At 48.9% G+C, this 24,493-nt stretch overlaps 1 protein-coding gene across 1 annotated transcript; it reads left to right on the top strand.

Moving 5' to 3' along the window:
* Positions 1 to 13,202: 13,202 nt before the first annotated feature.
* Positions 13,203 to 20,746, top strand: KCNJ2 (potassium inwardly rectifying channel subfamily J member 2). The gene is made up of 2 exons (XM_005146124.4): positions 13,203 to 13,346; positions 18,396 to 20,746. Exon 2 carries the CDS (start codon positions 18,612 to 18,614, stop codon positions 19,893 to 19,895), a length of 1,284 nt encoding a protein of 427 aa, XP_005146181.1. The 5' UTR covers positions 13,203 to 13,346; positions 18,396 to 18,611; the 3' UTR covers positions 19,896 to 20,746.
* The last annotated feature ends 3,747 nt before the right edge of the window (positions 20,747 to 24,493 follow it).

Raw genomic sequence — 24,493 nt, forward strand, 5'->3', positions numbered from 1 at the left:
GAATCCCAGACTGGTTTGGGTTGAAGGGACCTTAAAGCTCCTCCAGCTCCAACCCCTGCCACAGGCAGGGACCCCTTCCACTGGAGCAGCTGCTCCAAGCCCCTGTGTCCAACCTGGCCTTGAGCACTGCCAGGGATGGGGCAGCCACAGCTGCTCTGGGCACCCTGTGCCAGCGCCTCAGCACCCTCACAGGGAACAGCTTCTGCCTTAGAGCTCAGCTCAGTCTCCCCTCTCTTGGGCAGGTTAAAGCCATTCCCCTTGTCCTGTCCCTACAGGCCCTTGTCCCAAGCCCCTCTCCAGGTTTCTTGTATGTAAAGCTACTCAGAGATGAAACACTACTGAGCTGTGTAATCAAAACCCAACCAGTATCACCAAAAGGTGCCCGTTTCAGGTGCTGTTTGTAAAAGCAGTTTCCCTCAAGCTGTGCATCTCAGCTACTTTCCCCTCTCCATTATGTACAGTGTGAGCCTCTTGCGGTGAAAGGAATTCCTTCCTTGGAATGACTTCCCTGTGAGTAGAAGTACCAGGAATCTGATTGAGGGTTTTGTCACATGCTTCTTGGTCTAGATAGATAGATATAAACACGTGAGCATGTAGAGTAATGTATGTGCTGGCGTGTAAGCCAACCGCTAACTGATGAGGGTCAGGAAGAAACTTCTCTCCTGGGCATGTTAATTCGTAACAGGCTACTATACAGTTACTCCTACTTTTATCTCCAGCATCTGATACCAGCCAGTGCTGGAGACAGGATACTGGTTGAACCACTGGTCTCAACTTGTCTGGCTTTTGCTCTGTTTGATATCTTAATTTCATTTATCACAGCCTGTAGAATGATGTAGAGTGAAGCATGCATTGCATTTCTATGAATAAAGACTCAGAAATAAAGAACATGCCTCTACCACACACCTTGTGAGAGCACATTGTACTTCCCTTCAGTGCTTGATGCACTGAGAGGTCATGGAAAGACTGATAAGGTGCAGAGCAGCCTTTTGACTGTAAAAGATGCCAAATCACAAGCAAACCCACCAGGCTGTACATACATTTAGTGGAAGCTTAGCATGAACTATGGATGGATAAGGCAAACAAAGCCCTGCTCACTGACATACACACACCTCTGCATCCAGACCTTGTGTTTTTAGCCTGCATCCTCCTCACCTGATGGAGGATCTTTGATACATGGACCAGATAGGAGTGGATGAAGGCATAGGAGGGATGCAGCCTGCTTCCATAGCTATCATTTCAGTGGGGTCCAGCTGTGTTCAGCAGATGTAGTTCTTACATCCTCCTTGCCTAGGAAGGAAACATGGAATGGTTTGGGTTGGAAGGGACCTTAAAGACCCTTTGGTTCCAACCCCTTCAGCTGGAAGTTGCTCTCCCTGTTCCCGTCTTTTCCACAAAATTGGAACAACAAAGAGAAAACCCAAACCACTTCACATTGGACTCCTGCTTCCTGATTATAGCCGCATCTTGGTTATTTTCTCTTGGAAAGCAGCACTATTGTTCTGGGTCAGGATTAGTTTATGTCAAAGGGAATATAAGAAGAGATTATTATGTGATTTTATTTTTCCAGCTTTGCCTCCCACCGTTCATTAGGGCAGTTGGCATTTCCTTCCCCGTTATCATGTGTCATTTAGCGCATACTTTGTGTGAAGTTGCTTTTTAGATGTGGGATATAACATCTATCAGGGAATCAGGGAATGGTTTGGGTTGAAGGGACCTTAAAGCTCCTCCAGCTCCAACCCCTTCCACAGGAGCAGCTGCTCCAAGCCCCTGTGTCCAACCTGGCCTTGAGCACTGCCAGGGATGGGGCAGCCACAGCTCCTCTGGGCACCCTGTGCCAGCGCCTCAGCACCCTCACAGTATCTAATCCAAATCCCTTTGTTTATCCCCTGCTCCTTACACCCTGTGCAGGACGCCTGCCTTCAGCTGCCTGCCTACCCTGCAGCATTATGGTGGCACAGTCACATTCCCATCAGGAAATAACAGGTACCTTCTAGGCTATCCTAAGTGTTTATGTGGGAAGAGAGAATTGCTTGTAAGCTTTATTTAGCTCTTAAATCCTTGCTGGTTTTGAGCTGGGAACCTGCAAACACAAGGAGTGGGTGTCTGTGGTGGGCCTCAGAGGCCCGTTTAGGGAAGCATCTGACAACAAATTCGCTTCCAAGCAGACAAGAGGAAGTGTGGCAGAAGTGAAACAAGGATGAAGCAAGGAGCAGCTACGGTTTATGTCTGGGCTGAAAAGCATGGGTTGGTGGATCGATGGCTTCCTGGGGCTTAATGTCATAACACAGGAGCTCCTGGAGTTTAAAGCTTTTCTTGGGGTCACTCCCCGTGGCTGAGGAGGTGATGGGGAATCAGATCATCAGGCAAAACCTACGGGATGGACAATTCCCCGTCATACCTTGCCCAAGCTGGACTTTATGCAGCTGTGCTGATGCCACCTGTCCGTTGATGCTGCTCCACAGCACAGTCCCACCTGCCACTACCACAAAGCCCATAGGGTCCCTACCATGGGGTGTCCCGGAGCTCCGGGTGTCTCCGTGCCCGCATCCCCACTCCCCCCCTCGCCGCAGGCACCCCCGAGCTCCGGCCGCCGGGAGCAGGCGCTACCGCAGCTCCGCAGGGCTCGCACTTGGGCGCCACCTGGCGGCGTCCGGTGGAGCAGCAGAGCCGCTGGGCTTGGGGGGGGCTGCCCGAGGGCACCGCGGAACGGGAGAGAGCCGTGAGCCGCAGGAGCTGCGTGTGCGCAGCCCTGGTCTGCTCCTCTGTCCCCTCCTCTGTTCCTCTGTGTCCCCCTCTGTTCCTCTGTCCCCTCTGTTCCTCTGTCCCCTCCTCTGTTCCTCTGTCCCCTCTGTTCCTCTGTCCCCTCCTCTGTTCCTCTGTCCCCTCCTCTGTTCCTCTGTCCCCTCTGTTCCTCTGTCCCCTCTGTTCCTCTTTCCCTCGCACTCCTCCAAGGGTCCCCTTTGCCACATCCAAATCCTACCGGTTTGGGAGGCTGCTTCCCCGATGGGTTCCCAGCCCATCCTACATGGCACGTCAGACAGCGGTGTTATAACCACAGCATGAACCCAGAACCCGTTACCAGCACATTCCCGGTGTTGCCTGACCATCCTCACAAACATGGCACCAGAGGTTAGGGCTTCCTATAGCTGCCTCCTCAAGCTTCAGGCTCAGAAAGATTTGGATCTGACATGCGCTGCCTCCACCTGATTTATTCTATATCATTCCTCTTTATATATAGAAGCAAAAGCTGAGAGGTTGCTTGATTTGCCAGCTTAGGTATATATAGCCAGTCAAAACTGGCCACGCTCCACTAGGAACCTTTCAAATAGGGCAATGATCTATTTGTGGCCAAAGATAGTTACTTCAGGCGGTATCAGTGACAAGAAGCAACAAGCTGCTTGTTTGTTTGGACCAGGGAACATGTGTGCGTGTGCAAAAGGCAACCCTCATGTTTATTATGTAAAACTACACACAGAAGGGCTCCAAAATAGAAATGCCTTAATAATTATCTCCTATTCAGTGCCATGTCCACTCCTGAATGCACATTTTCCATTGAGCAGCTTCGTGCGTTCTCTCACGCACGGGAGGAGCTCCAATGAAACATCTGCTGAACCATCTATAGCATCATCCCTCCTCACATCCTTTCTCCAGGCTCCCCTTCCCAGCGGCGTGTGTAGGAAGCTCCACAACTGTCAGGCAGCTGCTCTGCATTGACTACTGGGCATTGTATTCCTCGTGTTTCCCCATCTTTGATCACAGGGTGTCTCTCAGGCTTGCCTGACAGGGGAGGGACTATTCTGGGGCTGGTGTTCATTCGGCACGATCCCTGCTTGCTCCAGGTGCCAAAATGAGCTGATGGCCTCGATGTGACTGTAGCAGCAGAGAGGAGACTGTCCCAGAGCCTCCCCAGCACCACTGCTGCTGGGTGACAGGTCTCTATTGGGTGTCTCCAGCACTGATTTTGATTGATAAATGCTTTGCTATGGTAGCCATGCACTAAAAGGGGCATTAAAGATAGGAATTAGGCATCAATGGGTAGGTCTCTTTTCAGATGTCCAAGTGGGACTCAAACAAGACCCTTGGTGAGTACCCAATGGGAAACCTTCCTCACCCACCCAGCTCAAGGGCCTTACTCATGCGGAGTAAATGTGACCCCACCAATTTCAATGGGAGGGTTTGCAGAGTGACCTCAAGTAGGATGTGAGTCGGGAAACAGAATCTGGTGAGTCCTGTACTGCAGTTGTTGGGGTTACTCCCTGTATATGCTGATAAGAACCTCTTCTCTTCAGCAATTGCTTTTCCCATAGGCAAAACCTCCACCTTTCTTCAGTTCATTTGGAAGGGTACAGCAGGATGCTGCGCCTGAGCTGGCAACCACCCTGTTAGAGGACCTGTGATGGGTCTCTGGGCCTCCTTTCTCTTTCCTTCCCCTTTATCCTTCCTTTTGGAAGGAATAAAGAAAGGTAAACCCATCAAACCTAGTTCTTAGTCCCACAGAACACCAATCCCCCACCCTTCACACACCACCACACATCACCCATTCCCCAGCACCCTCCATCAAACCTATGGCTGCTACAGCAAACCAAACCCCACAGACCTCATTTGGTACCTTCTGTACCACAGAAACAACAGGATAACTTGGCAAACCTTACCCTGGCCTTAGCAATCCCTAAGGAGTAGGGTGCAAAGCTTTAGCAGGGAGATCACAGTGGAGTGGAAGCCTCCTATGTGTGTGTCTGCATGTGTGGAGGTGGGACTGAAATAGCTCCCATCACTTCCCTTACATTAGCGTTAATAGAAGGGGATGGATGGTGCCTGCCAATTCCAGCTCACGTTTCATCCCTCTGAAATATGTGCACTTTCACCAGCTGTATATTCAGCACAGGGTAATTACTATAGTGCTAATTTTACCTGGGATGATGAAAGCGCTGGAACAGCCGAACCATATAAAGGGAGGAGATGCATCCATCTGACCCAGTGTTCTGGGGCCTTTTTTGAGCAAAGGAAGTCATGCCTTTGACTTGTAGATTGGCTCCTGAGGGAGGCTTCTTCTTACCAGGGTTCACCGAAACACAGCTGAAGGCTGGGGAAGAATGAGGTCAAGGATATTTGTGCTCTGGAAAAATCAAAGCACTGAGCACTGAAGTGTTGCCTTCTAGTAAATTACCTTATAGAGATGAAATGACTCAAGCAAACAGATCTGCTTCTTCTCTTTCCTCTCCTGTGAGAGAAGCCACTTCCAGACACCAAAAGCACAAAGATGCTTTCTTTCTGGATCTTCCAAAAGGATTCAAAGTCAATTGACGTTTCTAATGAAGATTCAGAACAGACACTTACCCTTATCCAAACCAGTTCAGCTTGAAACCATTACAGTGAAGTATGGTCAGAGGAAAAGCAATTTGCCAGAGCTCAGAGAGTGTGAATAATGCAAAGCAAACAGCTCTCTGCAGCCTTCACTTGTGCTTTCAAGTGTGCTCACCTTAACTATGCCCCCATCCTAGCTTCACCCAGAGGTGCTGGGGACCAGTGTCACAGACTGGGGTTAATGGAAGAGGAGCTGTTGGTGATTTCTGACTTGTGTCAGCCTGAAGGATTGGTTTTGTTCTAACAGAAGACCCAGAAGTGATCGGCACCATCCATCAGGAAGGATTGAACAAAGCCAGCCTGTTGTGCTCTGCTCTGGTCTGTTCTGCAAAGGGGTTTTTAGGTCATCTTTGCTGTCACAGAGCACAAGCACCTTCCAGTCCTGCAGCAAGCAGCACACCAAGCCTCTGTTCATTCCCTTTATCTCTTTGTCTCTCGCTTGCTCTCACTCTTTACTCCTTGCCAGGTATGATCTCTGTCCTTTGTCAAACAGACCATGGGTGCTGCGTGTTCCCTCGCTGCAGCCTCAGTAGGCATTTGGCACCCAAGTGTGTACTTAAAGTGAAATATGTCCCAAAGCCCTGCTCTGGTTGCTGGTTCTCTGAGGAGGAACATGGACTTCTTATAACCAGTCTGTCTTCTTCATGAGCTATGGACCAGCAGCAAATCACTGCACAGCAACCACAGCATGCAGAGAACACTGACTGTGACCAGCCCAGCCTGCAGGACTGCCCTCTCCCACCAACCTGCTCCCTGTGTGTCCCTTCCAGCCCAAACCATTTCATGATCCTGGGATTTTATGACTTTCCATGCTGGTGTTTTAATACTTGATGGGAAATGGCTCAGTGGTTTCCCCTCCAGGCTCTGTCACAAGGTTGCTTAATAGGGCTTGGGCATTCACTCAAATATTATCAGAGGATCAAAGCCAACTTCTGAAGTATTAGGGAGATTACAAAGAAACTTGTGGCTTCTGAGGTGCAACATTCCTTAATGCAAAACAGGGAAAAGCCTCCTTCTGCAGCCATCCTTTCCCTCTATCCATGCATCTTGATTAGGCCAAAACAGAGCACAAGACGTGCAGTTTGGCCTGTACTTTAATGCAGGATGCCCAGGGTTGGGTGAGGAATCCATCTTCCCCTGTGCATCTGCATGAACGAAAGGCAGAATTCAGCCTGGAGGCACCAAGTGGCATCAGAGAAGCAAATAAGGAGCCCAAGATGGTGATAGCAGAAGAAAGGAAACTGTGGCATTTACTAGCTGAAGATTGTTTCCTCTCTGACGAAGCTTTCTCAAGTGACAGAGGTGTTTTGGTGCGTGGGCCTTGGAGGGCTGCTCCAAATAATCAGACCTACACAATCTCAGGAAGTGTAACCAACAGTTTGAACTGGGTTTGCTTGTACTCATCTGGTCAGTTTTAGTTCAGAGGCTAACACAGAAAGGTGCCAGCTAACGGCATTAGTCTGCCTCCTTCCCAGCCCACAGGGATTAGGAGCAGGGCTGGATGCCCTTTGTGCCAACCATCTCCTCCTCCCATTGCCTGGGCACCAGGGCTCTTGGCCTGGCTCTCTGTGCTCCAGCTTGGCTTCCTGGGAAGGGAAGTGCAGGCGTGGGGGAGAAGTGATGCAGTGATGGTTGTGAAAGGTCTTCCAGTCATGGGGGGGCTGCCCAACAGCAGCTCCATCAGCTCAGAGACCCTCTTTGGGTTGCAGACCTGGTGTGGGAGTCACTGTGGTCAATCCCTGATGACAGTGCAACACAAACACACGTCCCATCACCCAGTGTCCTACCAGGTCCACCAAGATAGGAGGTTACATCTGATGTGAATAAGCACAGTACTGGCTCCTCAGGAAACTTAAGGCTGTTTTCTACCATTGCTCCTCCTCCTGCAGTGGCCAATGATTTAAGTCTGGTTTTAGCAAAGTTGATTTGCTTTCCAGGAGAGAAAATAAACTCTGATATTGTCACTTATGCTGTGGCCACAGATTCCAGGCAGATCCTTAGGTTCTGGTGCAAACTGATGGAAAACACTGAGGACATTTGCATCTAAGCACATACACTAAAATAAGGAGTGTGAGAAAGTAAGAGCAGAGTAGTTTATGTGTTGTTAACACGAATCAGATGCTTTTGAGTTTATTAATGCTGTTTCCACTGGAGTGGATGCACTTGTAGGTGATAAGATGCAGTGATAACAAACGATCATCATCAGAAACGCAATAAGCACATTGCAAAGCAGGAAAACCACATAAGGTTTTAACAGAGGTTCCCTGAGTCACTTCTGGGTATGGTGTCGTGCTGTTGGAAGCAGGTTTCTCTGTGTAGCCACACAGTTCACATCATCTTTCCCTCAGGAGCTACCAAATGTCAGGTGAGAAAGTGAAGCTGCTCAGCTTGAATCACTTTGGGGTAACACAAACGGGTCAGGGGGAGAGCTGCAGAAAAGGCTTGTGCTTTGCATTGCTTTGGCTTAGAAAAGAAGAGAGGTTTCTAGCTCTTTCTATTGCAGCTGCCTTTTTATTCCTTCTCGCCATTCCCTTTCCCATTGGAAATTGCCCACGTTTCCACCTATGGTGCCACACACACCAAAGCACCCTCACACCTTGGCTAAGCACCATTTAGAAGGATCAAATCATCAACCCCCCCCCGAGGAAAGAGGCTGCGGTTTTGTTCCTGCCCAACCACTGCAGATGGGAGTCTGAAAGGTGGCTGAGCACCACAAGGGCTTTGAGCAAGTCAGATTTAGGGTGCCCTACCATAACCTGCTCCCTTGAGAGCCTTCCTGCTGACACACAGCATTGTACCCAACCTTGCAAGCCAGACAAACACAGATATACTCTTACCCTGCTCTGTTCAGCTGAGCGTGAGCCTATCCTGGCTTTGGAAGGCTGGTAACACTGCCAGCTGAAGCTGTGAGCAACAGAATGAAAGTGCAGTCACACCGTTTTGTATGGGGTAAGCTGCTGGCTCTTAACCCTTTTCCTTCCAGGAATTGTCAGGTTCCCCTGTCAGCTCCATAGGCATGTTCTCACCACTCTGGCAAGTTCTATTAACCATTAACTCCCTTTCCCTTGAGATATCTGAAGCATGGGAACCAGGGAAGATCATTAGATAACTTTGAGACTAATAGGAAAACATTAGCCTTATTAATAGGTAATTGCTTGATCGTTTTGTCACTTACACTAATGTCCTCCTCATTCATCTGAGCATAAGTTCCCCATTGCTGCCTTTGAGGACAAGTTGCCACTGCTGATTGATGGCCTGTGACCCCACATGGCCCAAGGATGTGCTGAGAGCTGAGATCACTTCTTACCAACAGATATCGATTGTATTGTGTTGGGTGTGAAAGTTAATGACCCTTTAAATGGGGCATCTTAATGTATTGAGAACGGAGCAACATGGAATACAGGGTTGGGAACAAGTTTTCTTTGGCACAGCTCCTTGGGTTGCTGTTGAATTGCAGGTTATGCACCATCGCTCTTTGCTATGGCTTATTGTTTGTAATGCATTATTTCAAGGGTTCTTCACCTTGCTTCCCACATCCACCATCTGCAGCAGCAAATACTGAAAGTGTATAGTTCTCTTCACCCCAAATACAGTCACTGGCTGCTGGTTTCACTTAGAATGAGCCTAAATAAGCCTGAAATCTGAAGCAAAGATTTTGGACACAAAGTACCTGGGAAAGAAAGAGAGAAAAAACCCCATGATTTGTGTGTGAGTTCCGCTCTCAGATACAGAAACCAATTTCCTATGTCATATTTCACCCCTTCTATCAACAAACACCTTATTATCCACTGTAACTGTGTCCCTGGCTGCACATCTGTGTATCCTATTAGCTTGCAACGTACAAAATAGATTTATTTGCTCTCTCACATCTTATCAAACCTGCAACCACTTCTCTGTGGGATTTTCATTGGATTTACCCAGTCCTCTATTACCAATGTGGCTTCAGTTCTCCTTGGAGATCCCAGCATTAGGCCTATAAAGACCCAGTTAATATCCAGACCCCAGGGATTTAGTGTGAATGGGGAAACCACCTTTTCCTGATGAATTTTTTCCAGTTGACTTAATGGCTAGAGAAGAAAGGCTGACTTATGCCAGTTTACATGCATGGAAATGGTGAGGCCGAAGTCAAAAGCCCAATGTGTTATTTATGGTGTTTCTTCCCATCTTGTGGAAACTGGCTGCTTTGATTCCACCAGACCGTGTTTTCTTTGCAAGTACAATACAATTAAGCTATTTTCAGCTGGCAATAAAATCCTTGAGAACCAAAGCAGATTTGGCCACTTTAAGAGATGAAGACTAATGCAATCGGATAATTAGGTCATTTCACCGCCAAGACTGGAAAAGCAATTCAATAACAGCTCCCATGCTGTAAGACAGGGGCTAAAGCCTCTGGTCCCAGCTGGCAAGGGCTGTGCCTGCAATACAGCTCTCAAATGGGCTCCCATAGGTATCTGCAGATCCCAGCAAGGCTGAGGGACAGGGTGGCCATGGTGAGGATTGAGAAATGGAAAACAGGATCATAGAATAGTTAGGGGTGGAAAGGACCTTAAGATCATTCAGTTCCAACCCCCTGCCATGGGCAGGGACACCTCACACTAAACTATGGCACCCAAGGCTTCATCCAACCTGGCCTTGAACACTGCCAGGGATGGAGCATTCACAACCTCCCTGGGCAGCCCATTCCAGTACCTCAGCACCCTTATGGTAAAGAATTTCTTCCTTATATCCAATCCAAACCTCCCCTGTTTCAGTTTTAACCCATTACCCCTTGTCCTATCACTACAGTCCCTAACGAAGAGTCCCTCCTTAGCATCCTTATAGGTCCCCTAAGGGACATAAAGCCCCTTCTTTCACTGGCAGGGCCTGGCTGATATTTGTCCAAGGAAAGCATCGTGCTTTGAGGCCAGCTCTTCTTACCTCCTACACTGGTGTGAAAGATGCTGTGAAAGATGGAGGCTTTGCCTTCCCAAAGCCCTGCTTATCCCTTGATGCTGTTTCTACTGCAGGCAGTGGATCTTGTTGGGAAAACTCAGCCTGCCCCCTTTTCACACGGCACCTCTAATGTTTCAGCTGGGAGGCTCTGTAGTGAGGCAGTGTGAGACGTATGGAGCTCAATGGGAAACCCATTCATGGGGAGAAGGAAAACCAACCCTCGCTGGCTCTCGAGGGTTAAGTTTTCAGCTGCCTCTCACCCTCTTTGTCCTGGATTGTTGCAACAGGAAAGGGTTTTTTAGAAACCTCTCTTGTAACTTCAACTTCCCTGTTTGGGGGCTTAGGAAGAACCTGCGGACGAGAGGCGGCTTTGTTAAGCTCTCGTGATCTGGGTAATAGATTAGAATCGATATTTCATTCTAAGAAGAGCTTTCTGGGCAGAGCTGGCCCAGGTTTGAGCAAGCTGTGAAACAGTCCTCATGTTTATGCTCTACCCTTCCTCACTGTGAAACGCTGCATGGCTTGAGCCCGGCTTTGTGCTGCTGTGAGTAAGTCTTACTCATATCTGCAGATCTGGGTCTTTGGGTCTAGTAGGTCTGTGGTTCTTCAGCTTCTTTTCTGCATGAGTAAAGGCTGAGTAAGAGTACAAGGTCGGGCTGTAATCTGTGACATCTTGTGGGTGCTGTGTTGAACCCACTCCCCAGCAAACTGTGTGCATTGTCAGTGCACCACCTCATAGCCATAGTGGATCACAGCTTTGTTTCACTTACATATGGGTGAGCTTCTCCGAGGTGGATCAAACTGCTGCTATTTTAGCAGTTCATAGGAAGCACAGAGACACTCAGAGGAACAAGGGATGTTTTTCTCTGACCCAGGTACATGAGCTGTGCAGCATTTGTGCCTACGGCTTTCAAATCCTCTGGGTTTAATGATCTTCATCTTACTCAATGAATAAAGTAATTGCATTCATTCCTTCCTATCGACTTTTCCCCAGCTTTGTCATTCATAAGGAACTTACCTGCATTAGCTGGTGCTTCTCACACTTTAAACCAAACAGAATCAACCCAGAGTAATTCATAAACAATGAAGTTGCCCAACATTGAGCCAGATTGCTCAATACAAACAGGCACTTGTCTTTCCTTCCCCTCTCCCCATCCTGCACTCATAACACTGGGGACTTCTGAAACCAGCTGCATTTGGCCATTGTATTTGTTGCTGCAACCGTGCAGTGCTTCCTCATTTGGAGTACAGGGAACTCGGCAAATTCTGCCAGTGACTGTAGTTGGTGGGAATTGTTCAACAGTGATATGAGGAGATCATCAAAGCCTCTTCTTTGGGAGAAAGCATCTGGCAAAACGTTGTCACTGGGTATTTAAAGACAGGAAAGGTCAGAGTTGTAAACTCATGAAGCAAAGGAGAAGGAGGATAGTTTAAGTAACTGCAAGTGATTTGAGGCACTGGCCTTGCTGTGGGGAGCAGAGAATCATATTTAGAGCTTGTTCTAGACATTATAAGGAGCTCCCCTTAGCTCAGCTCCACTTAGGAGCCTGCCCAACCCACTTGGACCAGTGCATCCCCCAGCAGCTCAGGGCAAAAGACCTGGTTACTGATGAACACCCTCATCTCCCAGTAGCATCCCTGCTTTCTGGGTGTCACAGAGGCTCCCTGAGTGCAGCTTCAGGAGCTCACACCCATTGCCAGAGCCTTGTGTGCTCTGCAGCCCTTACACTCAGCATCACCTTGGCCCTGGATCCCCCAGCCCATCACACAGGGCTCCTGATGCATTTCAGCTGTTAGCACTTGGGAACGTGGCTCTCTGCGGCAGTGGACACCTGCCTCGGAAACCAACACCCCTGCACTGTCCATCAGAGCCCGGCCTTGGCAAACCTCAGAGCGTGCTTACAAGGCCGGTTTTGTTCCTGCAAGGCTCCCAGCCAGGCATTTCATCCGTGTTTTCTTTGTTTTAGGCCACGTCCAACGCAGGGCGGACGAGCTGTTAAAACCCACTGTGATTTCGGCAGATCTCAGCAATGGCCAGGAGCCTGCTGATGGAGCTGCTACAGGTGAAACAAAGGACTGGATCCGATGTACTGCACACAGGCAAACGCTTCTCTCGCTCACAGCCTCGCTCCAAAAGGTCTTAGTGCAGGGATCAAAGCTCTTGTTTTGGAAGGTACGTTGGGTTTCGGTTCAAGAGAAGGATGTGAAGTATAGGAGCTGTGCTGCAGCTTGTGGGCTTGCTTTAGTGCGTGTTAGGGTCAGGCGTTTGTGCTGAGATGCTGCATCTTAGCACTTCACCGCAATGATGGAACAAAAGGAACAAAACTGTTCTCTCTCTGGTGTTTTCCCTTACTACACAGGGTCTCGGACATTAGCCTGGGACGCAGCTGCTGTGAGCAGACACCACAACCACACGGGACCTTCACAACTTCCCTTTGGAGTCCTGCACAAGCCTTTAATGGGGGACGGCTGAGGGAGGGGGGGAGACAAATACCCACGGCAGGTGCCTGGTGCCCACAGGCTCTGTTCTGTGACCTTTGGGGCTGCAACATCCCCCGGGGACCCCCTCCGGGACCCTACAACGCGGGGTCCCCCCAGGTTTTGGAGCCGCAGCCCCCGGAACCCTCTTTTACGGGGTCCGTTCACCCCGAGGACCCTCCGCTCCGGGGACCTGCTGCCGGGACCCGCAGCCCCAGGGACCCTCCGCTCCGGGGTCCGTCCGCTCCGGGGTCCGACCACCCCTGTGCCCCGCAGGGTCCCTCCTCCCATCCCCATCCCCGGCTCGGCCCGGCCTCCCTCCTGCCATTGGAGCGGGGCAGCCGGGGGGGCGGAGACGTCGGGGCCGCTATTAAACATCACATGGCAGCCGCAAAACCGGGCAGCGGCTTGCGCGGTGGCTCAGTTGTGAGCGGTGCGGCCGACGGGCACCGGGGCCGGGCTTGCGTGTCCCAAACCCCCCCCTCCATCCACACCCTTCCCCAGTCCAACCAGCGGCTGGAGCTTTACAACGCGTTCACTGCCTGCGCCTCCCTTACGGCCACCGGCAGGTAAGGAGCGCCTCGGGATGCGCTTTGCTCCCGGGAATGTTGGGGATGCGCCGGGAGCCGGCTCGGGGCTCGCTCCGTGCGGTGCAGATCCCGGGATGAAGCTTTCCTTGCCCGTGGTTGGTGTTGCACGCTCGGGTCTAACCGCTCGGAGGGGGAACTCCTGCGTTGCTCATGCACCGTCCACCAGCTATTCTCAGCGCCTAAAATAATTAGATAGGTATGTCGGGAGCACTCGAGCATCTGCTTGCAGCATCTGTTTGTGTTCATAACTTTCCATGCACCAGCTGCTTCCCACTCCCCCCCCGCCTCTCCCGAGATATTTTATCCTGGGGAAGGGTTGGAAGTTCGCATGACAGCAGGAGCAGCTCCGCTCCATCCCTTCCCATTCTTCTCGCCTGTTGTTTCCTGTACAAGTGAGAGGTCAGAAGTCTCAAGCTTTGGAGAGGAGATGCGTGTTTTTGAAAGGAGTGTCCGAAATGGTTGAGAGGGTTGGGAAATGAACCTGCACCTTCATTCATTGGCGTTGTGGGAACGGGAAGGGGGAATTTCTTTATTTTTAATGCTCCTGACAAATCAAGATAGGAAGAAATTAAACCCCTGCAGCTGGGGAGCCGGTGAGGAGGCTCTAGGTATTGTTTCCACTTTGTTCATGACAGCGAAAGGAAAAAATACTGATAAGGAACGGCAGATTTATTCGCTGGGGTTCAGTGACTGCTGTGTCATCTTCCGGGGGACGGGGCAAAGGGGATCCCCCCGGTGCTTGTGTCGGGACCTAGGTCCGTGTTCGGCACCCCTCGCTGCTTGTGCCAGGCTTCATCCCGGTGCGTGTGCGGGGTCCGGGTCTGAGCCGTTCCTCATCCCGGTGCGTGTGTGGGGTCCGGGGCTGAGCCGGTTCCTCAGTGCGTGTGCGGGGTCCGGGGCTGAGCCGTTCCCCATCCCGGTGCGTGTGTGGGATGCCCTCGGTGCTTGTGGCCGGTGCGGATCGGGTCCCTGTGCTCGGTCGGCCCCGGCTGCTTTCGCCTCCCCGCTCCGCCGGCAGCCGCACTTGTTCCGTGTTCCAGCCTTACCTTGACACTTGTTTGCTCTCCAGCCCGCAGCCGGTGCATCGCGCACCCCCCCTGGTGCCGGCTGCCGCCTCCGAGCTGTTGTCCCCAGCCACAAACACCCCCGAACGCAGATGCAAACGCGCTCGCCCGTTCCTCTCCCCTATTTCCTTGCACCCGTTTTCCTTCATTATCCGTTTGAGGGGGGGTTGATTTATTCCCCCCCCTCCCCCGATCCTTCTCCTGAAGGTATCTCACTGCTTTGTGTAACTTGAATCCTACCCGACCCCGTGGAGAAGCCCTTGGGAACGACTTTTAAGTAACGTGGGGGTCTGGAGAAGGGTTACAGGGAGCGGGGAATGTAAGAACGGGCTTTGCTGGGGCGAGGAGCTCCTTTGTTCCTTTGCAGAGGGGAAGGCGCTGGGCCAAGGTAGTGCTGGTGCTCCCTTAGCAACATGTGCCCCGTCGCTCCGCAGGGCTGAGACCGGCAGCCTGGGAATAACCGCTCCAAACCCTCATTAGTGCTTCTCTTTCTATCCCCGCGGCTCGTTTTGCACTTCGGAGGTTTTGCTCTTTATTAAACCCTCTGCACAAATTCCCTTCGAGCTGTTTGTTGCGGAGTTGGGATGTGGGATGTGTGCGGCTTTCCTGGGGGCAGGTCTTGAGGGGGATGCTTCCTAAGGGGAAAGTGAGGGTTCAGGCTCCTCCTCATCACTGCCACCAGCGCTGGTTCAGAAATGCTGTAGATGCAGCATGGTCCCATTTCTCTCTGCTCTCCTGAGCATCCCCTTGCAGTAGAGCAAGCCCAGGGCTCTCCCATCCCATCTCATCCCATCCTGGTAATGCTGCGTCAGTGCCTGTGCTCGTAATCCCAAGCTCTGGTCTTATATCCTCTTTCAGGAGGAAAGGTAGCCTGGATTAACAACAATAACAACACACCTCGTGATGACTAAACTTACAGCTGTGTGTGTGTGCGTGTCTGGCTGCGGTGCTGAGGGACAAATTGCACCAACATGTGGGTTGGTTGGTGGGTATGGGGTTGGCTTCGTTCTGGTGAGGATGCAGGGCTGGTCCTCTATTAACTTGGCATCTTGGGCGCCACCAACAGCTGATAACGGGTGGGAGGGGGGGCAGCAAACTTGTTTTGCCTTTGAGCTGCAGGTGGATTAGCAGAAGCACCATTAGATTTCCACACTGGTTTGCTTGTTTCTGGGGTTTTGAGGGGGGAACCTCTAACCAAAACCAATTGGGGAGGTCATGGTGAGCATTACAAGGTGTGAGCAAGAGCCAGTGGGGTTTACACAGCCTGTGGTGCTACAAGCAGGAGCATGGCCAGAGCTGGTCCCTGTACGCAGTGCTGGTTGTGCTCCCATCCTGGTATCCTCCCCACTCCAAGCACGCACAAGGAAAACAGGGGATTTGTGCTGTACAAGAAGACAACCACACTGCGGTGGAGCATGCCAGAGCTTTGTTGTATAATCCTCCAGCAGTCTGTAATGGTAACACCGGCTGCCCCAGGCACACCCCAGGTTATGCATTTATGGATGGGGAAAGCCAAATCAGTGCAGGTCTGCTCCCAGGGCAGTGAGGGAGGAGAAATGCTGGGCCAGGTACAAGAGGCAGAAGGTGCTCAGCCATTCACAGTAAGCATACAACAATGTACAGCACCTAATTTGGGCTCCAAACTCCAAAATGCAGGCAGCTCCGTGCAGGAAACTGCCGTTAGGATGTGTGGAATTCAAACAAATGTCCTCAGGTCAAGACTTGTGTGGGGGAAGCTGCATATTCAAACACTTGAGACTTTACAGCTTATCTTGCCCTCCACCACAAGTGTTCCTCTAACATCCAAGAGGGGAAAAACAACGATTTAAACTGCTTCCTATGCTGCATGTTTCCATCAGCTGGGAATCAAACAGACTTTGCAAGTGGAAGTTGAGCATGACTGTGATTATAGGATGTGGCTTATAAAAGTGATCGATTTGCAGACCAATGCAATGGGATTTCAAGAAGGTTTTCTGTGTGCAGTGTGTTAACAGTAATTTCACTTCCCCCCATGTTCAGGTTAAAGTATTTTTCAGCCAAAATAAATAATTTAAATGAACATTAAAAGAGTTCTTTTGTAATGTTGAGAACGATATCCTGATGGGAATGGGAAACATCCCGATCAGGAAGGTGCAAGGGGTGGACAAGTGAATCCTTAGTGGTGTAGGCAGGACAGTCAGACAGGTTTTAGGCAGCCCTGCTGGGAGCCTGCATGGCTGGGAGCTGCTCTCAGACCTGGCATTACCAAACCCACCAAAAGCTGCCAAAATGTCTTGTGTGGTGCTGAAGTCACAGATGACTAATGTGGGCACGTAGGCGTGGGGATGCATTCCTGTGCAGCATACAGAGAGAGGGGAAAGGAGAAGGTAAATGTAATCCTGAAGGAGATTCCAGAGGGAACAGCAGCCTGCATGCAACTGGGAGCGCGATGGTGTTTGTGTGTGTCACCTGCTCCTTTCCTAACAAGTGTCTGCTGAGCTAAAGCCCTTGTAATGTGGTTGGAGGCTGTGGGAGGGCTGAGGAGCTGTTGGAAATCCCTCAAGGTTTTGGAACACATCTGCAGAGCTGCCTTTGGGAAAGGAGATAAACTCTTATCTACCGCTGGTGTTAGATATGGATCCAAGGAATAGCCGCAGTGTCCTGCAACTGTTCTGTGGGCAGGGGTTGAGTGGCTGCAGTTTTGTTGGGTTTTGGACAAACTCATGGGTTTTGATGATTCTGATTTGTGAAGAACACTGTGATTTAATCCCCCTCTGCTGTACATGACATTGAATTCTTCCATAACAAACATTCCTCATCACTGGTTTCCTCATGGGGCGCATGCGTGGACGGAGCAGTTGCATTAAGGCATCTCTTCTCCTCTGCAGTATTTCAATTACATTTCCTGATATACAGTACATGACTTAATGGATGACGCACTTCTTAAAAGCTAAACCTGGGTCTAAGCCAGACCTCCCTGAAACAAGTTTGGTGGCTTCTACCCTCAGGAGGAAGATTTTGTAGCCTCTCTGTTCAGTCCTAATTGCTGATATTTAAGACCCACAGGACACTCAGCATCATTACCCATTGGAGATGGACCTGGCTGCCCCAGGCTCCTGATGGGAAGATGCTGTTACTCACTAACCAAAGGTGTTAGGAACACACTTGGCCAGTTGTCCTCCGTTGTGGCCTTTTGCTAGTTGTGTTAGCAGGAGCAGATGAGGGCTGTTAGGAGATTTAGTTTACTTTGTACAACTTAAGCCTAATGTAAGTGTAAAAAACATGCAATTCTTGACCATTTTCTGCAGTTAAAGAGGAACTAATGCCTTTTGCAGAGAGCACACAGCTCCTTTGGTTCTGCTTAACCAAAAAGCTAAGTTATGTGCAGTGTAATTTCATGGAGATCACTGACATCTGTGTTGTCCAAGTTTATTGCTTTACTCAGTACGCGGCACCTTCCCTTTTACATGGTCCCTTGTTTGCCATAGTTAAAACAGTCCAGGAGACACACTGTATGTCACTAAAACCTGCTCTGGTGTTTGTATTTGAACAGATGGATGTTGATGCTGATTGTTTGTTTCAAAATAAACAGAAAGTTGTAAATAGGAGGTAGGTTATTTGCATGTCCAGCTTTAAAGTGCACATTGCTCAGAGGCTTGTGACATGATTGAGCATCCTGGTCTAGTGCAAGGTGTCCCTACCCACAGCAGGGGGTTAGAACTGGATGAGCTTCAAGGTCCCTTCCAACCCAAACAAAGCTATGATTCTATGATCACTTCAGTGCTTTCATGTGGGAAGAGTGATGCCTTCTTTGTTGTAATGAAGTCACTCCTGTCAATACACTACCATGAATATGACATGTTCTAGAAAGTGCCGTCATTAAGAATAAGGAAACTTCCTGCAGGGCCACGGGAGTGATTTGAATTGTTTCTTTCAGGTTTGATTCCTTATCCTTTCTAACACAGCATTTCTCTCTCTCTTGCAGACCATGCCATCTCTATGACGGTTGCTTGTTAAGCAAACCCTGCATGCCAGAAGACTGTCCCTGGTGGATCCAAGGGCTTTTGGGGACTCCAGCCTCTCCCCAGTTTTTCCGTGTGTGTGTGTTCCTCTAGAACTTTCAAAACTGTTTCTCCAAAGGGTTCTGCAGAAACTTAGACTGTTTTCTAAAGCAGAAGCACCCGAGTCCACAGCAGTAGTGATGGGCAGCGTGCGAACCAACCGCTACAGCATCGTGTCTTCGGAGGAGGACGGCATGAAGCTGGCAACCATGGCCGTTGCCAACGGCTTTGGGAATGGCAAGAGTAAGGTACACACCAGACAGCAGTGCAGGAGCCGCTTTGTCAAGAAAGATGGGCACTGCAACGTCCAGTTCATTAACGTGGGGGAGAAGGGACAGCGATACCTGGCAGATATCTTCACCACTTGTGTGGACATCCGCTGGAGGTGGATGTTAGTTATCTTCTGCCTGACTTTCATCCTCTCCTGGCTTTTTTTTGGCTGTGTGTTTTGGTTGATTGCACTGTTGCATGGGGATCTGGAGAATCAAGAGAACAGCAAACCTTGCGTCTCTCAAGTGAGCAGCTTCACCGCAGCCTTTCTATTCTCCATTGAGACCCAGACCACGATTGGCTATGGCTTCAGGTGTGTCACAGACGAGTGCCCCATCGCAGTGTTCATGGTGGTTTTCCAGTCTATAGTAGGCTGCATCATTGATGCCTTCATCATTGGTGCTGTCATGGCAAAGATGGCTAAGCCAAAAAAGAGAAACGAAACTCTAGTCTTCAGCCACAATGCCGTGGTGGCCATGAGAGATGGGAAGCTGTGCCTGATGTGGCGTGTTGGAAACCTGAGGAAAAGCCACTTGGTGGAGGCACACGTGCGAGCACAGCTCCTCAAATCCAGGATCACATCAGAAGGGGAGTATATCCCCTTGGATCAAATAGACATCAATGTAGGCTTTGACAGCGGGATAGACCGCATATTCCTGGTCTCCCCGATTACAATAGTGCATGAAATAGATGAAGACAGTCCTTTGTATGACTTGAGCAAACAAGACATGGACAATGCTGACTTTGAAATTGTAGTAATATTAGAGGGCATGGTGGAAGCTACTGCCATGACTACCCAGTGCCGTAGCTCGTACCTGGCAAACGAAATCCTCTGGGGCCACCGCTACGAGCCCGTACTCTTTGAAGAGAAAAACTACTACAAAGTGGACTACTCGAGGTTCCACAAAACATACGAAGTGCCCAACACACCCATCTGCAGTGCCAGAGACTTAGCAGAAAAGAAGTACATCCTCTCTAACGCAAACTCCTTTTGCTACGAGAACGAAGTGGCCCTCACCAGCAAAGAGGAGGACGAGATTGACACTGGGGTGCCTGAGAGCATGAGCACAGACACCCACCCGGACATGGACCACCACAACCAAGCCGGGGTGCCTCTAGAGCCACGGCCGCTACGGCGAGAGTCGGAAATATGACTGATGGACTCTTCCTCTCTCTTTCGGTTGAAAGGAAAACCAATACACCTACCGGTCAAAGGCACGTTGACCTGAGAAGTTGGCCCAGAACAGTTTGCAGACAACGGTACTGTTGAAGAGCGGTGTGAAGGCAAGCAGACCTGAGAAACCCGGGCTGGTTTTAGGGCTGTCCTCAGAGGAGGGACGACGGGAGATGAACTCTAAACACAAAGCACTAAACATGTCTAAGTATGAACAGAAGGCACATATGTTGTAGAATAAATTATGTATATATTTTTTTACAAAACTTGAACTTGCAGGCAAGCTTTGGTTGGGTTATTATTATTATTTTTGTTTTCAACTTTTTCCAGAATGCTTCTCTCTAGGGAACAAGAATGTTTTTAATGGCATAACAAAGGCAAGAATCTGCCTTATTATTATTATTATAATTATTTTTAACGAGCTGCTGCTAACTACATGAACACAAATGGTTACTTTTTGTTGCAGTGTAGTTTTTTATTTCTCTTTTCTCTTGTGTAACTTAAAAACTCAAACCAGAATAAGTCAGTGTTGAACTTTTGGGGTTGAGAAGCTTCAGAGAGGCCGATGTTGCCAGAAAGTCTAAACTCCTTTTGAGGCCAGTAGGTTGAGAGCTCGAATCAATTTCTCTCTTTCCAATTACATAAGGGGCATTATGTAGTGTCAGGCCAATCAGTTGCCTCCAGCAAAATTGTGATTTTGGGGGGGGGAGAATTTAATTCTCTGTCTAAAGGAAATAAAATATATATATATACACATAGACAAAGTACTATGTTAAAACTACCTAAATGGATACCAAAGAAAATGCAGAGTTTTGCACAGTGGAGTTTATTTTACAAAAGAAAAAAAGAAAAAAAAAAAGGAAAAAAAAAGAAAAAAGAGGCTGCTTAAAAAAATAAATCAAACCTCAGTCACTTTTTTTTGTTTTATTTTTTTTCTCTTTTCTTTTATGACCTTTATTTTGCACCTTATTCAAAAGCTTAGGACTCGGATCTGAAGTGAGCTAGGACTCCTCCCCTTCCCCCCCTGCTCTTCTAGGGGGAAAGAATCCCTAAGGCAAAATGCAGTTGGGGGAAAGCAGACAAGAAGCCAGGTCTCCTCTTGAGCAGAAGGGCAAGTGTCCCAAACCAGTGCTGGACCTCAGCCTCCCCAAAACTGAGCCACCCTCTGCAGGCATCTGCCCTGAGCCCCTGGCTCCATTGTGTTACTGCTCAAACCATGCCAGGACCATGCAAAGCTGAGGTCCAGGCTTGAGGCACAGATGAGCTGTGTAGGGAAATCACCCCATGAAGAGGTTTCTGAAGAGGGTAATGGAAAGGAAAAGAGAAAACAACTTTTATAACACAGCACATGGGAATGGCACAGGGATCCTAGTTGTGTTCTGCAATAAATGCTTCTCTTCAGCAGGGCAGGGGTGTAAGAGGAAGGGTATTTTCCATCTCATTGAGAGAGGAAGGGAGATTTGGGTTGGATATAAGGAAGAAATTCTTTACTGTGAGGGTGGTGAGGCACTGGAACAGGCTGCCCAAGGAAGCTGTGAATGCCCCATCCCTGGCAGTGTTCAAGGCCGGGTTGAACGGAGCTTGGAGCAGCTGCTCTAGTGGAAAGTGTCCCTGCCCATGCTAGGGAACTGAATGAGCTTTAAGGTCCTTTCCAACCCAAACCATTCCATGATTTGGAGAGGATGAGACTACAAAGCAAGGTCCACCTCCTGCCCCCTCTCCCTAGTAAACAATGAGTGGTCAGTGGACAAGATACATCACCAAGCTCTGAGCACATGGTGTGACTTTGATTGAAGCTCTGGCTCTAGCTGTATTTTGGCTCCTTCACCCAGAAGGCTTTAAATTCTCTGTGCCTCTAAGATCAAGGAGATGTTGAACCTGTGCTTCATGCCGGCTCCCCATGGAGCGGATGGAGAGGGGTGGCGGTGGGGACGATAATCCTAGTCAACTCTTGCAGTATTGGATCACTGTATGCCATTAAAAAACAGCTTGTTCTAGGTCTAATGTCTTCTGCACATGGATATCTGTGAAGGCCTCTGGCCCCTTCCAGCCCTGCCTGAAAGAAATGCCTGCAATGAAATGGTTTCTGATGAGATGGTCTCTGCAGTTGGGTGGGTTCGAAACTGTGGAAATGCAACGTTATAAACATGGATTTGGCTACTAGAGAGGGCAGATGATTAAATGCAAGTACTAAGGCTGTTACTGGGGTGGGGGAATGTGAAAGGAGGGAAAAGCTGAATATATAAAGGTGATTGGATTGCAGTTTCTGGGTCAACAGTAGTGAAGACAACTGAGTGCTGCTAGTGCTGCTATTGTGATATTCTTGTAAAACCTAAACCAAAGAGTATTCAGTGACACAGAGAGTGCATGGAAACGCAATGGGGAAGGGATGGAAAAGGGAGGCTGACCAGGAGAAAAGGGTCCTATTCTCCAGATCAGCATCCCTTAGGTGCACAATACTCCCACTATATGATACTTGAGATATTGGAGGGATGGGAAATGCAGGATCCAACACGGTTCTTTAAAGCAAAAGAAATTCAGAGGAAAAAAAGGGAGTGAAAATCCCCTCCTCTTCCCGTTTGTGGGGCAGAGGTTTGGGGCTTGGGGGGGTTTTCTTCATTTTGTTTCGTTTTTTCAAGTCAGTTTTTCAGAACTATTTTTAAAATGTACATTTTATAAAGTTTATCAAGTATTTTCATATTTAAAGCCAAATGTAAATAGAAGTCTGTAAAGGAGGACAAGGAGAAGAAGAAAAAGAAGAGGCCACACAAAGTATAAATCCTGCTCGGCAGTCTCGGCTAGCTAGTACCTAGATGCTACCGGTTAGCATGAGTCTTAGCAAATACTTGCAAGCCTTATAGGATTCCTAATGCTATGGACTTCTCTTTATTTATTTTTTAAGCATGGACTTCATTTGAAAACCTGTTACTGGCATTTTTCAAGAGTTACCAGCTTTCCGAGTGCTCCACTTGTCAAGGGTGTGCATTGAGGTCAATCCACTGCACTCTCTGCCACCTTCTTTTTCTTCTCTTTCATAACCCTTTGTCTTTGCTGGTTGAATCTTAACATTGCAGAATTGCACTCAGCCTCTGGCTCCGGGAAGCTGCTAGAAAGAGACCTGCAATGTACACTCCATGGTACCCTTTCCCCTTTGTCCATCGGTTCTGTATTTCCCAACACCGGTAAGCCCGGTGTAGGACAGACTGTTGTAGCACAGTTCCACAGCAGCAAATTGGGTTAGTCCTTTAAAAGTACTGTTATTTGTAAGGACTACACAGTGACTGACAGCGTTTCTTCAGTTCCTGGGGAGCCTGGGCCAAGCTGATGCTTCATTAGGGGCCCTTCAAATGGACTGAACTCTACCCACAGACTCCAACCCGCATTGGTTCAGCCTCTTTATCAAGGATAAAGCTGGCTCAAGCGGCTCGCACAGAAGGTTTATGCTGTATTTCGCTTAGGGGCTGGGGGGAATATGTTATTTCTGCCCTTCCCTGAAAATACTTGAATGAGACACATTGTCTAAACCAAAATCCTGCATGCACTGCAGTGACAAAAGCATTTCCGAGGCAGGTGGGGATGGATCTCCTCCTTCCTCTGTCCCTTCCGTGCGAGGTGTCCTTGGTTAAGCAGCAAGGGTAGAAAGCATCACTTACTCACTGTGGTTAAGGATATTCTCTCCCAGCCATGATAAACTTCTGTGTTGTTAGCTCAGCACTCACTCTTCTCGGAAAAGACAAAGGGTCTGGATACTTCATTTGTTCTCTTAGGTCTTCTTTTTCATGATGGATTACAAGGTAAAACTGAGAAGTACTGTAATGTCTTTAAATTATGGCTGCTCACGACCATTGTACAGCAGAAGGGTGCTGCGTAGTTGCCATCCCACAGCCAATGAGAAACTGGTTTTTGTAATGACTTTTGGCCTGCAGCTATTGTAAGGTGAACAATCTAGGCATCTGACAGTTGTCCATTACTATTTTCCTGTTTGCAGCCTTTTTGTATCAAAGTCTTCCTAATGTACTGCACAAATTGTGGATTGTACAGATTTTTATATATTATGTCTTATTTTATTATTTCTAAATAAATAAAAAAAATGAGAATGAATTGATGTGTGCAGCCTGTGTGTAAATGAGGCAGGAGGAGGGTCTGGAGGTTGTTATACATTATAAAGCTGTGTTTATGGCTGGCTGATCACAGGCATTGTCCAACGTGCTTTGGGAACAGCCAGGTCCTTCTCTCCCTTGACAAAAGGCAGGAGGAAAGGTGATACCACCATTATACCACCATTATTCCCCAGATGGGAACACAAACCTAGTGCAGCATAAGGCAACTTGCAGAGAGGCAGAGGGGCTTTGTCAAGGTCCTACCTGGAGCTGCAGAGCTCAGATCATGAATTGCAAATTGTATGAAATGGGAAAACTCCAAGTCTGCATAAACTACAAAGAAGGGGAACGGAGGGGATGAAAGCACAGGGTATAAGCAAGTGCATTGAAATCCCTGTGTTTTATGTCTGCCTGGAACATCCCCTTATGGAAACGGTGCTCCTCAGCTCAGCTCAATTCCGAACACACTGGAGGTAAT

The sequence above is a fragment of the Melopsittacus undulatus genome, chromosome 11 (genome assembly GCF_012275295.1).
Source record: "Melopsittacus undulatus isolate bMelUnd1 chromosome 11, bMelUnd1.mat.Z, whole genome shotgun sequence".
NCBI lineage: Eukaryota > Metazoa > Chordata > Aves > Psittaciformes > Psittaculidae > Melopsittacus > Melopsittacus undulatus.

Excerpts from the sequence above, each read along its gene's own strand:
- KCNJ2 (XM_005146124.4), top strand. The coding sequence starts at position 18,612 with ATGGGCAGCGTGCGAACCAACCGCTACAGCATCGTGTCTTCGGAGGAG.